Genomic DNA, 16,065 nt, shown 5'->3' on the forward strand with positions numbered 1-16,065 from the left:
GGTCAAAATGTAGAATGTAGCTTTCTTGAGGATTGGTCAGAGAATGTTTCAAGGCTATATTTGCTTCACCTGCTAGAAGGGAGCTATAAATTAAGGCATTTATTAGGAGATGGATACAAGCACACACAGGAGCCCTAAATCATTGCAGAGTCAGAGGCTTGTAGGTAGAGCAAGTGTTTTTGTGTGACTGAACCCCACCTCTGAACAAATTCCCCTTCACAAAATTCATAGGGTAGAATGGGGCATCAAACTATGAGTGCAATATTTTTCAACACTTGCACCCACGCACCAATGCACAAAGACAGATTAAAGTAATTAAACAATGAGCTGAGATTCCCTTTTAGAAGTGGATAGGGCAAAGAAAGTGCCAGACCTAAAGAGCAATGAGAGAAGACTTTTATGCGGATACATGATGGCCCCAACTCAGGTTAATTGTTAAGGGTGTGATTTTACAAAGCCCACTTTACAACAAAGAAATGGACTCAAAGAGAAACCATAACTACTGGAAACAGTTTGCTCCAGCTCTAAGCACACTGTAGGCCGAAATATGTTTGCGAAAGCGCCAGTCCCTGCAAAACCCATCTTTTTCCTTACCCAACGGCATACAAAGACTCAAATTCTGCCTCAAAGTCATCCAATCTTGGATATCAACAAACTTCCTGAAGATAAACCCCAAAAAATACTGAATTACTCCTGTTTGCCAGCAACAACAAACAATCCCAGATTCAGGCCTGGCCTCTCAAACCTAAAACTACCAGGCTTCACCTACTGACAGACCATGAAAAACCTCTGGGATTCACATTTGACAGACTTCTCTTTTAAGCCACACATTGCAAGAAGACAAAGACAGCTGGGTTTCAACTCTCACTCGTAAGCCATTGCTCAGAGTAGAATGCTTTACTACACCTGTGTAAGTCTTACTCCTCTCCAATCTCGACAGAGGCTGCACCATGCTCAACGGTCTCCTCAATACCACCCAATCACACCAAAGGTTATCCTGCACAGAGCAGCACACCTCATCAATGGTTCGAAGAAATTGAACTACATCACCCTCTAGATTGAAAGACCTACATTGGCTTCCCCTTCCTGACAGAATCATCTTCATGAGGAACAGCCTCACTTATAAAGACTGCAACAACAAGACCCCCAGCTTAGGTTGCAAACAAACTAACCACGTTTGGGTAGGTCGGGGGACAACGCTAGTCTGGGAGCCTAAATATCACCAGGCTGGAGACAAAACACCTCAAGATGACAAAAAAGCAAAAGCCAGGCCTTCTCTGGTAATGCTCTCAACATTTAGAACAGCATGCATATCAACAACACATCAGTACTAATGTTCCTACAATTCACGAAAAAAACAGAGACACACGTCTTCAGGATCACTACCCCTTATCCAGCAGTCTACCCTTGACTTTCCTCCAATGATTGCATCTGCCCTGGGGTCAGGCTCCCTGTTCAGTTCTCCATTGCACTCTAGTTAGGTTTGCACTCTGTAAATACCAATACAAATACATACAAACATCTGCCAGATCCACTGTCGCACAATAACCGTCAGCAACCCTTTCAGCCTGGCAGTTATTCTTTTTGGTTGAGGTCATTTCAGGATGCAGATGACCTTTTCAAATGAACATTTGAACTCTGAGAGTGACTGTTTCGGACCAGCAGTGACCTTTTTATACTGACAGTCCCTTTTTCAGACAATTAAATGATTTTTCAAATCGACATTGGACTTTCCAGACAGAAATGATCCACAGCAGTAACCCATATCTTTTCAGAATGGCACGATAAGAATAACAATGGCGTTTAGAAGTGACTTTCATTCCGCTATCCAAATATAACACGCATTTGCAATGCAATATGTCTCGCATTAGGAAAGTTTGAGCTATTGTTATTGTAAATGACACATTATTTATTTATGTTTTGTTTTTGAAAATAGCGAAATTAATAGCTTTGTCATTTACAATGCCAATAGTTATAACTTTCGCAAAAGTGACACCTATACCATTTGTAATACAATATGTCTTGTATGTACGTGACTTAAATGTATTATTACAAATAACAATGGCTTTTAATTTTTCTCAATAATTAATACTTAAATAAACATTATAGTAATTTATAATGGCAATAGCTTAAAACTTTGTAAATAACTTTTGTGAAGATTATGTTCAGTGTATTTTATTGTGACGAAAATCCAAGAACAGAAGTGAAATATTAACATATTTTTGTTACATTTGTAATAAAGCTTGAAACATTGAGAGAACATATTTGAACCAGGTGTTGTTGAATGGTTGCACAAATTGATGCTGTGGTGGCGCTGAGTGATGTGATGGCCAACGAGTGATGCTGTGGCGTTCAGTGATGCTGTGGTAGTGTATAGTGATGTTGTGGTGCCCCTGAGTGATGCTGTGGTGGTACGGAGAGATGCTGTATAAAATGCTATGTTTTGTTTTGCTATCCTATGTTTTGTTTTGTTATGCTATTCTATGCTTTGATTTGTTATGCTATGATATGCTGTGTTTTGTTATGCTATGCTATGTTTTGTTATTCTATGCTTTGCTTTGCTATGCTGTTATGTTTTGTTGTGCTATGCTATGTTTTGTTGTGTTTTATTATGCTATGCTTTATTTTGCTATGCTATGTTTTGTTATGCTATGCTAAGTTTTGTGTTTTATTATGCTATGCTTTGTTTTGCTATGCTATGTTTTGTTATGCTATGCTGTTTTGTTGTGTTTTGGTATGCTATGCTATGCTTGGTTGTGTTTTGCTATCTTTTGTTATGCTATGTTTTGTGTTGCTATCCTATGCTTTGTTTTATTATGCTATGCTATCTTTTGTTATGCTATGCTGGTGAGGATGTGATAGTGAGGGTGAGGGGGTGTGAGTGTGAGGGTGAGGGGGTGTGAGGGTGAGTGAGGGCGAGGGTGTGTGAGGGTGAGGGGCATGAAGGGGTGTGAGGGTGTGTGGGTGTGTGAGTGTGTGCGAGTGTGTGCGAGTGTGTGTGAGGGTGTGAGGGTGAGAGGGTGAGAGGGGGTGTGAGGGTGAGTGAGGGTGTGAGAGTGTCTGAGGGTGAGGGTGTGTGTGGGCGAGGGGGTGTGAAGGTGAGGGGGTGTGAAGGTGAGGGGGTGTGAGGGGGTGTAAGGGTGAGGGAGGGGGAGGGGTGTGAGGGTGAGTGTATGGGGTTGTGAGGGTTAGGGTGTGGGGTTGTGATGGGGTGAGAGGGTGTAAGGGAGGGTGAGAGGGTGTGAGGGAGGGTGAGGGGGACGGGGTGAGGGGGTGTGAGGGTGAGTGAGGGCAAGGGTGTGTGAGGGTGAGGGTCTGTGAGTGTGTGTGAGGGTGAGGGTGTGTGAGGGCGAGGGGCATGAAGGGGTGCGAGGGTGTGTGAGAGTGAGGGTGTGTGGGTATGTGAGGGTGTGCGAGGGTGTGAGAGTGTGATGGGGGTGAAGGGGTGTGAGGGTGAGAGGGGGTGAGGGGGTGTGAGGGTGAGAGGGGGTGTGAGGGTGTGTGAGGGTAAGGGGGTGTGTGGGTGAGGGTGTGTGAGGGTGAGGGGGTGTGAGGATGCGGGAGGGTGAGTGTGTTCGAGTGTGTCTGTGAGTGTGTCTGAGAGTGTGTCTGTGCGTGTGTCTGTTTAAGGGGGGGTGCGTGTGTGTGTGTGTGTGCGTGTGCCTGTGTGTGCATGCGTGTGACTGTGTATGTGCGCATGTGTGAGTGTGGCTGTGTGTGTGTGTTTGCGCACGGGAATCTGAGGCAGGAGATGGGCACGGCGCTGGCCTGGACGTGCGCGTTCACAGATACCAATCGCCGCGCGTGCCCGACCCCTGTCTCAGATGCCCAGGAGACGGGCAACCTTAGTTGTCGAGTTGGACACAATGCTTCGCATTGCTTTTCTCCAGCTCGACTTAAAAAGGAGTTTATTTGTGTTAGCACTGGCCACAGTTAAAAAAAAGACCACTTGTAGTTTGTGAAAATGCAACAGTATCACCATGCTGTACTGCGGCAGTGTTTGAACTATCACAATCATTTTTTTATCTGATCCTCTAAACTTTTATCAACACTAGTTGACACATCTTTCTCAAGACAACATATTTTTGATCTCACCATCGGAGCAGTTCCATAGAAGAAAATCTGCAAACTGGGAAAGTAGAGATTCTTGACTACTTTACTGCTGCCCAAACCACTCAGAAACCAGTATGATGCGAACTATGTTATGTAAAAGCTTTTCAAACTAAAAAATCTGAATAGCAGGACCTGGAGTGGTATGGATTACAGGCTTTGTTAACATCACAAACGGAAGGTTGAGTCAGAAACATATACAAGATTCCCAGGGAAACAGCAAACACAAAGCCTTCCACATCTATAGATGAATTAAAGCCGCTAATGGATAGCCCTTGACCGTATTCGTATGAAGAGAGATTAATCAGTTAACTTTTTGTATTCAATAAATCGTTTATGAGCATGTTTAAGAAACATTCCGTCTGCTCATAATTCTCAATAATTTTACTCAAAACAAAGAACAGTAAATAGCAACATACCAAAACTCTATTTCACCATGCATTTTATTTTCATGTCATCTGGTGCAGTGGCTGGATGTGGCTGCAGGCTGTACCGGGACGCGTAGCTCAAGCATCTACAGCGTTTGTAATTAATTTCCCCAACGAGGATGGCTTAAATATGACGAACCATCCTCGCACCAAGTCAAGTCTAGAGGAGCTCCACAATAGATTCCTCCACCAGTTTCAACACAACTTTTTGCCCGAATTTTCCATACGACCACAGGATTATGTGGACCTGTTTATTTTACTATTGGAATTGAATGAACCCCAACCAACATAGAGGGGGGTACTACGAAGGCCCACCACCGTATCTAGGGTTGCCCCACCATGTCCTGAGGAAGACCAGCATGGCCAAGGTCTAACCTACCCGCATGGCCGCAAGACGGGTTGAAACGTCGACGCCCCCTTTTCATTAAGGACCTGGGCCCAAAATCCATATCGATACGTGCCACATGCAAATCTTATTCCATGAGAAAATTGTAATTAGAAGTAACCTACTAAGATTGTGGCCAGGCCGCTAAGAACGTTGATTCACAACCAGTCCCCTTTTTATTCATACTTATTGTTTCCGTAGGTCACTTCCATGATTTTTCTTCTCTCACCACTGCACAGCTGAGCACCCTTCTTTCTGCACGTTCCCCTTTTTGGAGCAACCTTAAATGTGTAAATATCTTATGCAGAGTGTTTAACAACTAAATTGCCTCACCAGATGACATGAAAATAAAATGCATGGTGAAATAGAGTTTTGGTATGTTGCTATTTACTGTTCTTTGTTTTTGATTTGTTTTGAGTAAAATTATTGAGTATTCTGAGCAGACAACGTTTTTTAAACATGCTCATAAACGATTTAATGAATACAAAAAGTTAACTGATTAATCTCTCTTCATACGAATACTGTCAAGGACCATTGTTTTTTGGATTATACTGTACCCAGGTCCAAGACCATTTAGGGTGACCCCATTCTTTACAATGACTAATGGATAGCCAGCTACAGGACACAGAACATTCCCTAGCTATGTGCAAAATGATAGAACCAAGTTTCCTCATAAAAGAGAGTGAATAATTTTTTACAGCCCCTGCCATGTCTCCATCACATTCTTTTCTTAAGGACTTCACTGTGATATTTGGGTGAGAAATCTGAAATTGCAGCTTCGAGTATTTCAGGTTCTACTTCATTAAACAAAACATTGTATACAGCTCCTTGAATAAGTTTACCTGTAAAAAAGAATACCTTTGTTAACTGGCAATATGGAATACCCACACTACACCCTGAGTTTTGTGGTCAACCAAATGTACCAATTACTGTTAGTACAAAGCACCCACCCTACATTGCCAATGAATATTCATTCCCTTTACAGAAGTAATGTGGCTGAGAGTGGAGAAGTCTTTTCAGGGTCGTTATAGTGAAAGACAATACACCTTACATTACTGGGATAAGTAATTCTTTATCATTGCATTGACCTTCCTTAATGCCTGGGGCAGTGCCTTCACAAGCGCTACTACTGAGACATGGTGGTCCCAGGAATAACCAAGCACCCAGTATTCTTGCACATACGTCACAGGTTGAGTTGTTCAAGAATATTGACATTTTACAGCTGGTTCGCTATCTTTCTCTCCATAGGGTACATCTTTGTAAGAAACAGCCACTTACAAAGGACACACCGCAAAGCCATGTCCTATCACTTCATGTTAGTACAAGCGTCATTGCACACCTCAAAACAATCTGCCAGAATAATTAACCCCCCTACTGATGTCAGGGCAGGGAGTGTATCAGCCAATGTCAGTGTACTGTTCCATAAACTGGTCTACAGCCAAAAAAGGATAAAAAGATCTAAAAAAGAAAGACCGGTATACTCCTACCTTTTGTACTCTCCCAGAGACCGGCCAGCACTCTAAGCAGGGAGGTCTTGCCCGTGCCAGTGTTCCCGACAATCAGAACACTGTTCCCTTGTGAGATTTTCATACTCAGGTCTTTAATCAATGGATGATCAGAGGATGGTGCAGAAAGAGACACTCTATCCAGGACAAAGGCAGTATCCACTGTCACCAATGGCTCATCTGCAAGACTGGCAACAAAAGCGCAACACGGTGAAACAGTTTAAAACAAAACTGAGAGACATAGATCAAAACAACTTAAAGATACTGATCAAAACACAACAGATAGAAGCTGTTCAGAAGTATGAAACAAAAATCAACACATTAGCGAAATAGATCAAAAGCCAGAAGAGAAACAGATCTATATGTAAGAGAAGTAGATAAAAAACAGAGAAACTGATGACAATGCAAGAGAAACAGATAAATGCAAAAGGGTTAAAGAATTAACAAAAAAACAAATCTCAACAAAGAGAAAAAAACTTAAACCACAAAACCAACTGATTAAAATATGAGACAAAACTAAAAAATACAAAAGAAACACCAGAAAAACAAAAAAAAGAGAAACAGGTCAAAAAAGAGGAGAGAGTGGAACTCAACAAATCACAAGAGAGAGTGACATACCAAAACAAGCAAGACATGCAACAGGTGAAGAGACTTCAGAGAGGAACAAGCAGAGGGAAACGGGCTAGATCATAAGCTGTATTCCGGGATATCAAGCACTGGGGAGCTCTATGGCAGGTCATGTGGATTTGCCGTGGAAAGCAAGGTTGTGTACCACAGGATCATGGAACAGCTGCAGATTCTCAACTGATCTTGATTCTGTGGCAGGACACAGGTGCTCATTAGTAGCTCACACTTAGTTTCTCAGCTTCATTGCGGTGCTCATTACGCGCTACTGGAGTCTTTCTATGAACAATATGTCCTTGGTCTGTCTCTGTCATGGACTCTTGAAACAGTGATTGTATGGTTATTTCTTAAGAAGCAGACCATTACTCCAAGGGATCTTAACAGCGGTTATTACTTTGTCTAGCTAAAAGAATCAGCCACAGGATGTAAAGTGTGGCTGCAGTCCAATTACAGGAGTAGCCAGAAACACTGGATATCTTGGCGAGTTACTGGTGGGTTTTGTCTTTGTCAGAAGACTCTGCTTTTTCTCAGCTTTGACTTTCATGATTTTAGGATGGTGGTCAGTGGTGGTGAAGTCTCAGTTCTTGTCCTTCTCAATCAGCTGGCGGCCTTCATCTCTATGGAACACCGCATCCGAGTTACCACTAGAAAAAATTTGGTATGTTTATTATGATATTAGGTTTGTCATCTAGCACCCAGGCTGTTTCTCTCCCTCTTTGACGTCTGCCTTGCTCTATTACGGTTTTGTGGGAAATGTTCATTATCTATTTTGAGCCACTTGCAAGGCTCACCCAGCTCCTGGGATATAGCTTTCGCACATACACTAATGATACCCACTTCCTCCTTTATCTGGTGAAAAGGCTGGACATATGGTTATATTTTGGGGTTAGATCGGATAATCAACTTGTACACCTCAACAATGGTTACCATGGTCAAGCATGAACAACTTCAGGCTTCGGGTGAGGGAAATGACTATGGCTCATCAACATTGGGTTCCTGTCTGGCCCATGTGTAAGTGGTGAAATGTTGGGAAATTACACTAAGTATCTATGTAGAGGCATGTGTATGCTTTTTCTATCTGGAGTCCCTCATTCTCTACAGCCCGACCTTTGAAGGCCATTGAAAAAAGAAGGCACAGGTATTGAATGCTCCAGACTGGAGTATGCCATCTTATTGTATTTGGATCGCTCACTGAAAGTTGCGAACAAAGTGGCACTCTCTAGAACATCATTGTCTGCCCGAAGGGTGTAGCTACGAAATCCTACTCTGCTTCACCTTTGGTTGATTATTTGAACAGGTTTCTGTTTACAGAACGGGCCTCATTCTGGGAACTGTGCAGGATTGTTTAATGCATATGTGGTTAGTCCTTCTTTCCTGATGCACTCACTTCTCCATTACCACCCACTGCACTCACGTTGTTTCTGCAACCAAGAGACAGGCTAGAAGCTTGATTTTGAGAACAGACTGAGAGAGGGTGAATTCTCCTTTGTACTTGTTCTCACGTTGTACAACAGTTTCCCTCTATCTTTGAGGCCAGGATCAAATATATTAGCATTCTACTAATGGCTTGAAACCTAGCTTTTTGTAAAGGATTTTCGGCGGCTTAAGCCCAAATTCTGTTCTTTGTCTACCTTTGTTGTGGCTACAGTGCCAGGAAATCTGTTTGGTGTCAGAGAACTGAACAAACTCAGAACATGCACACATACAAATTTGCTGCTGTTTTGGGGCTCCACGGCAGTCTTATAGTACATCATTCAAACACACCTCAACCGGTTCCTATAACCCGTTCCAGCACCTAAAGGTTGCTGTACCTCACTTCAATACCACAGCCCCTTATAGTATCTTAAACCAACACAGCACAGGAAATTAGTATACCTCATACTACCACCTCCGTCAGTTACTTTACTTCTTTGATGCCAAGATGAAATATATTAGCATGCTACTAATGGCTTGAAACCTAGATTTTTGTAAAGGATTTTCGGCGGCTTAAGCCCAAATTCTGTTCTTTGTCTACCTTTGTTGTGGCTTCAGTGCCAGGAAATCTGTTTGGTGTCCGAGAACTGAACAAACTCAGAACATGCACACATACTTGCTGCTGTGTGGGGCTCTATGGCAGTCTGCAGCCTCTACATAGTGATATACTGTTGATGAGGGATTTACAACAGGAGACAACATTTCCAGTAGAATACATGTCTGTCGCTGGAAGGGATGTTCTGCTGCAGATGTGGGCTCTGAGGTAGGAGGTGAAGGTCTATCTATGGGTGGGTGGCTCCACAGATCATCATGGGGTGCATACCTGTTAAAGTTCCAACTGGACTCAGCTTCTGTGTCAGAGTCCTTCTGCTTCTGGACAAGCTGCTCCATGGTCTCCTGGAGTTCTCCTATCCTGAGACATAGTCCATATAGTTAATAAACTTCATTCTGCTAGACCTTAGCCAGTTAACTATGCTACATTATTACTAGTTTTTCCAGTTCTTATACAGCATCACTACAGGTCTCAATCAGATATTTGACTCAATTCTAAAACAGCAGGTGATTATAGTACATCATTCAAACGCACCTCAACCGATTCCTATAACCCGTTCCAGCACCTAAAGGTTGCTGTACCTCACTTCAATACCACAGTCACTTATAGTATCTTAAACCAACACAGCACAGGTAATGCAAATGCTACTTACCAGTATGCATCTGTTCTTGGCATGTAGGGCTGCTGACATTCATATCTGTGCATAGTCCGCCACCTAGTGTTGGGTCCGGATGATTGCACATTGTTGTCCTGGAAGAGTCTTCGAAGTATCACGAGATAGGTGGCTCCTCCCCTGGACTACAGTGCGCATGGGCATCGCCTCCATCCCCAGATTGTTTTTAGCCATAGGCAGAGATGGAGTGAAGAAGTGAGTGATGACCATGCTATGAGCATATGTTTGTATATGAATACATACTGCAGCTGCTACAGGCGCCGGGGAGGAGGGTGGGCGATATGAATGTCAGCAGCCCTACATGCCAAGAACAGATGCATACTGGTAAGTAGCATTTGCAGTTCGAGGCATGTGGGCTGCTGAATTCATATCTGTGCATAGAATACATAGCAGTCCCTCCATTAGCGGCGGCCGCCCGTGCCAGCTGCAGCAGTCTGAAAAAGCGTTTTTAGAACAGCCTGACCAACAGCTGCCTGTTGTTTTGAATGCACGTCTACACAGTAGTGCTTAGTGAAAGTATGAGTGGTAGACCATGTGGCTGCTCTACAGATGTCTTCTAAGGGAATGTTACCTAAGAACGCCATAGAGGCCCCCAACTTCCTAGTGGAGTGGGCCCTCGGTGGTATAGTGAGAGTGCGCTTTGCTTTAGCGTAGCAGATCTGAATGCACTTTACTATCCATCTAGCTATTCCTGCTTTGGAGATTGCATTTCCCTTGTGTTTTGTGGCAAAAGCAACAAAAAGTTGTTTGGTTTTGCGGAAATCTTTTGTCCTGTCCACATAATACATCAAGGCCCTCTTCACATCAAGGGTGTGGAGCATCCGCTCCGCCAGCGTCTCTGGGTTTTGGAAGAACACCGGCAATTCAATAGTTTGGTTTATGTGAAACTGCGAGACCACTTTGGGTAAGAACTTAGGGTTAGTGCGGAGCACCACCCTGTTGGCATGTACCTGGAAGAAAGGTTCTTGGATGGTGAGCGCCTGCAGTTCGCTAACCCTCCGTAGCGATGTGATTGCTACCAAGAACGCCACCTTCCAGGTCAGAAACTGCAGCTCGCAAGAGTGTAGTGGCTCAAAGGGAGGACCCATCAGCCTTGTAAGAACCACATTGAGGTTCCATTCCGGAGCTGGTGGAGTCCTTGGTGGAATGACTCTTTTGAGTCCTTCCAGAAAAGCCTTGATAGCAGGGACCTTAAAGAGTGACAGGTGTTGCCTATTTTGGAGGTATGCTGCCATAGCCGACAGGTGAATGCGGATGGAAGAGTAAGCTAGATTACACCGATACAGGTGAAAGAGGTAACATATGATGTTTTGAATGGAAGCGTCTAGCGGGTCAATGCTGTGCTCCACGCAGTAGACGACAAACCTCTTCCATTTAGCCGCATAACAAGCTCTAGTAGTGGGCTTTCTCGCCTCCCGAATGATGTCCATGCAATCGGGAGGAAGATTGAGGTAGCCAAACTCTAGGACTTCAGGAGCCAGATCGCCAGGTTGAGCTGTTGCGGATCTGGGTGCTGAATGTCGCCATGGCTCTGCGTCAAAAGGCTGGGAGTGAGATGAAGCCTTTGATGCGGTACCACGGAGAGTTCCAGAAACGTGGTGTACCATGGTTGGCGAGCCCACGTTGGAGCAACCAGGATGAGCGTCATCGAGTGTTGCCTGAGCTTGCGTGCCACCAGCGGTATCAGAGGTGCTGGGGGAAAAGCGTACGCAAATCTGCCTGACCAGTTCATCCACATCGCATTGCCCTGTGATTGGGGGTGTGGGAACCTGGCGGCGAAGCTTTGGCATTTTGCGTTCTCCTTTGTGGCGAACAGGTCTATCTCTGGATGACCCCACCTTTGGAAGTACGGTTGGAGTACTGATGGATGTAACTCCCACTCGTGCATCTGATGGCTGTGTCTGCTGAGCAGATCCGCCATCTGGTTGTCCTTGCCTGGGAGATGTTCTGCCATGAGGAAGATGTTCCTCTGAATGGCCCACTTCCACATGCTCTGAGCCAGATGAGACAGCTGTGGAGAGTGTGTTCCCCCCTGCTTCTGGATGTAGTACATGGCCGTCATGTTGTCCGTCCGGATCAACACGACCTTGTTGCACAGATGTACTTTGAACGCCTTTAAGGCCATGAAGATTGCCATCAGTTCCAACACATTGATGTGCATCTTCCTTTGCTGAAGTGTCCATAGTCCCTGCACCGTGTAATGGAGTACATGCGCTCCCCATCCCTGGAGAGAGGCGTCCGTTGTCAGGATGATCTGTGGGACAGGCTCTTGGAATGGTCGGCCCTTGCAAAGGTTTTGTGGATTCCACCAATGCAGAGAGTTGTACGCCCGACCGCTCACCAACACTAGGTCTGTCAGTTGCCCATGAGCCTGAGTCCACTGACGTGCCAGGCACTCCTGAAGCGGACGCATATGTAGTCTCGCGTGCGGGACAATGGAGATGCAGGAGGCCATCATGCCTATCAACTGCATGAACACCCTCGCTGGAAGCGAGGTTTGGGGTCTGAATCGTTGGATCAGCGCCTGGATACTGGCGATTCTCACTGAACTCGGCTGCGCAGTGGCTGCCAGAGTGTCGATTGTCGCGCCCAGATACTGTCGCACGTGGGCGGGCTGGAGATGGGACTTTGGGTAGTTCAGAGAGAATCCCAGATCGTGCAGGAGGTGAATGGTGCGTGACACGTGGTCTACGCACTGCTGTTCCGTCTTTGCCTGAATAAGCCAGTCGTCTAGGTATGGAAAGACATGGACGTGCTGGCGACGGAGATGCGCTGCTACAGTCGCTAGGCATTTGGTGAAAACTCTCGGTGCCGTGGTGACCCCGAACGGCAGGACTCTGAACTGGTAATGCTGGTCTAAGATCTTGAATCTGAGATACTTTCTGTGTGAAGGATGCAGGGGAATATGGAAATAGGCATCCTTCAGATCCAGCGTTGCTAGGAAGTCCCCCCGTTGAAGCAGGGGAAGCACCTGCTGCAATGTGAGCATATGGAAGTGCTCTGAGTTGATGTACCAGTTCAGGGGCCTGAGGTCCAGGATCGGCCTGAGTGATCCGTCCTTTTTGGGGATTAGAGAATACAGGGAGTAAACCCCTGTTCCCCGTTCTTGCAATGGAACGAGCTCTATCGCCCCTTTTTGCAGCATGACCAGTACTTCTTGCTGCAACAAGGTCAAGTGCTCGTCGGACATAGCACGGCTTCTTGGCGGTATGTCCGGTGGAATGGACGTAAGTTCTAGACAGTACCCGTACTGGATAAGAGACCTCACCCACCTGTCCGTGGTGATGGACCTCCACGCCGGCAGGAACTGCTGGAGTCTCCCCCCGACAGGTGTCGTGTGATCGGGGGGAAGTGACAAGACGTCACTGCTTGTTGGAGGTGGTGGACCTGGAGGCATTGTTTCCACGTCCCCTGCCTTTGATATTATTGCCTCTGTAGCCACCCCTGCCCTTGTTGTTGTTATACGAGGACTGGGTGTTACCCTTGTAGTATTGCGTGGACTGGGATGCCTGGCCTCTTGAGGTGCCTCTTGAATTGGAGCGGCGAAAGGAACCACCCCGAAACTGCTGACTTTGTAAAGCCCCCATAGACTTGGCAGTTTCGGTATCTTTCTTCATTTTTTCTAGGGAGGCATCCACCTCAGGGCCGAACAGATGGTCAGGATTCACTGTTTGACCCAGTATTGTGGTTTGTATGTCGGGTTTGAACCCAGAAATTCGAAGCCAGGCATGGCGTCTAAGTAACACGCTTGTATTGATAGCCCTGGAGGCAGTGTCTGCCACATCTAGGGCACATTTGATGGATGCATTTGTAATGAGTTTACCCTCCTGAATGAGCATCTCCCCCGCCTCCTTGTATTGGTCAGGCAAGTGTTGCAGGATGGCCTCTAATGTGTCATAATGGGCCCTATCATAACGTGCAAGCAGGGCTTGAGTGTTAGAGATCCTCCAGATGTTCGCTGCCTGTGCAGCAATGCGTTTGCCTGATGCCTCAAAGATTTTTGACTCTTTGTCTGGGGGAGGAGCATCACCAGTAGTCTGCGAATTCGCCCTCTTTCGAGCGTTGGACACCACCAGGGAGTCCAATGGCAAATGTCCCTTAATATACGTGGGATCCGTGGGCGCCGCCTTATACTTCCTGTCGATGCGAGGATTGACCACCCGCGCCCGGGTGGGCTCCTTGAATACCTCCTGTGCATGCTTCAGCACCCCTTTGAGCATCGGTAGCGTCTTGACTTGCTTTTCGGCTACCGAGAAGGTGTCGACTAAGAAGTCCGCATCCACAGGGTCTGAGTGCAGTTCGACGTCATGGTTCGCTGCAGCTCTCTCTATTAATGCATTAAACGCCGCCGAGTCCTCTGTCGGGGACGTCTTTGCGGCGAAAAGTTGAGTGTCCTGGCCTGACTGCGGGTCGTCTGTGTCGCCTCCTGCTGTCCAGGGCACCTGCTCCTCTTCCGGATCCGAGTACGCAGGATAGTTGTACTCGTCGTCTTCCTCGTCCACATCAGGCACTGGGGAATGGGCCGGCGAGTGTTCCATGGCTTGTGGAGACAGAGGTTCCATCAGAGCCGAAGAGTCCGCAGAGTACCTTTTGTTCTTAAGTGGAATCCTAAAAGGTTCCAATGGCGGCTCCGACGTAATCTTTCGTTTGAGGAGCGACAATTTTCCGGTGTTGGCGTCGATGGTCACCTCACGACGTTCCTCCACCGCGAGCGGTTGGAGCCGAAGCTTCGACACCACCAAGGCAGCCTTCGGCGTCAATACTTCCTGAGAGTGTCCGCTCTGCTTAGGCGCGAAGGCCTTCCGCGTCGACTTGGGAGGAAGGGTAAAACGAATTGGCGTTTGTTCCTTGGCAGGCTTCGGCGTGGGCCTAGGCACTACAGTGTCCTGGCTGGGAACAACAGTGGACTGTTGGATCCGCTTTAAGGATTCTCCCACCTTCTTTGTAAGGGATGCCGAGGGCTGAACCGTCGCGAGCGACTCTTCGTCTCCGAGAGTCCGGTCGCCGATAGGCCTCTTCTTCGGTGCCGACGCCCCATGGCCTGGCGCACCATCAGCGTGACGCTTCTTCGAAGCCGTTTTCGGGTCCGCGACCCCTTTCGGTGCCGACGCAGCCGCGTCGGATGCCTTCACCTTCGGCGCCGACCCAGAGGGCTTCGGGTCGGCCATTTTGGCGCGGCTCTTGTGGTCGGCCATTTTGGCGTGGCTCTTCGAGTCGGCCATTTTGGGTTTCGTGGAAGTTGACGCCTCCAGAACCTTCTTCACCAACGCCACTTTCGGTTTCGGTTTCGCATCCGAGGGTGCGGGACCAGTTGGCTTCACTTTCGGTTTCTTGTTAGAAATGTCCGTGACCGGGCCCGGAGGCGGGGACGTAGGACTCATAGTAAGATCTTGGGTAAGGCCCGAAGGCGATCCCTCGACCTGGGCCGTATGACGGGGGGTAACCCCGGAGTCTGGTTGGGGATGCTCTTCCTCTGAGCTATCTCCCATCGTGGCACAAATCAGTTCGTCGTCCCCTACCTCACCGGAGACTTCGTCGCAGGCCTCCTCATCCGCGTCGTAGGTCTCTTCCTCGGACGCGGGGCCAGAGTCCGACTCTTGTACGTCGTCCTCTTCCTCGACCGATTCCTGAAAGATGTCATCAGGTGGGGGCGCCGAAGCCGACAACTGTGCCTGGAGTCGATTAGCCCGGCGAATCTTCAAAGTTTTCTTACTCCTAAACTTTGAACACGCCATGCAGGTGTCTTCACGGTGATCCGGTGACAAGCATGTGTTGCACACGGGGTGCACGTCGAGGTGCGAATATTTTGAGTGACACAGCGGACACTTCTTGAATGGAGTCCGCTCCATAGCAAATGTGGTAGTGTAGGCCCGTCCGCGTCGAAGCACGTGGAAGGGCAGTAGTAGATTGGAGCTGAGAGTCAGTAAGAAAACCCGAACGCAACTATACCGACGCCCAGCCTAAAGACCTTTTGGTCTCAAGTAAAATCGAACAACTATCGGTTCCGGAGGAGGGAACCGAAAACACATCCGAACCCTATGGCGGAAAAAAACAATCTGGGGATGGAGGCGATGCCCATGCGCACTGTAGTCCAGGGGAGGAGCCACCTATCTCGTGATACTTCGAAGACTCTTCCAGGACAACAATGTGCAATCATCCGGACCCAACACTAGGTGGCGGACTATGCACAGATATGAATTCAGCAGCCCACATGCCTCGAACTTAGTGTACCTCATACTACCACCTCCGTCAGTTACTTTACTTCTTTCCGTCACACCTCCGCTTTTACAGTACTTCATTCTGACATACCCAAG

General features: G+C 47.0%; 1 protein-coding gene across 3 annotated transcripts in view; it reads right to left on the reverse strand.

Moving 5' to 3' along the window:
- Positions 1-16,065, reverse strand: part of ABCD4 (ATP binding cassette subfamily D member 4) — a 214,238-nt gene that overhangs the window by 75,402 nt on the left and 122,771 nt on the right. For all 3 annotated transcript variants that reach the window (XM_086937481.1, XM_086937482.1, XM_086937483.1), the window contains 2 exons: positions 9,349-9,438; positions 6,411-6,616 (listed from right to left, as the gene is read on the reverse strand). In XM_086937481.1, the coding sequence (XP_086793607.1) occupies positions 6,411-6,616; positions 9,349-9,438 (296 nt within the window). The remainder of the gene's footprint in view (positions 1-6,410; positions 6,617-9,348; positions 9,439-16,065) is intronic.

Source organism: Lissotriton vulgaris, chromosome 9, assembly GCF_964263255.1.
Source record: "Lissotriton vulgaris chromosome 9, aLisVul1.2, whole genome shotgun sequence".
In the NCBI taxonomy this organism is placed as follows: domain Eukaryota; kingdom Metazoa; phylum Chordata; class Amphibia; order Caudata; family Salamandridae; genus Lissotriton; species Lissotriton vulgaris.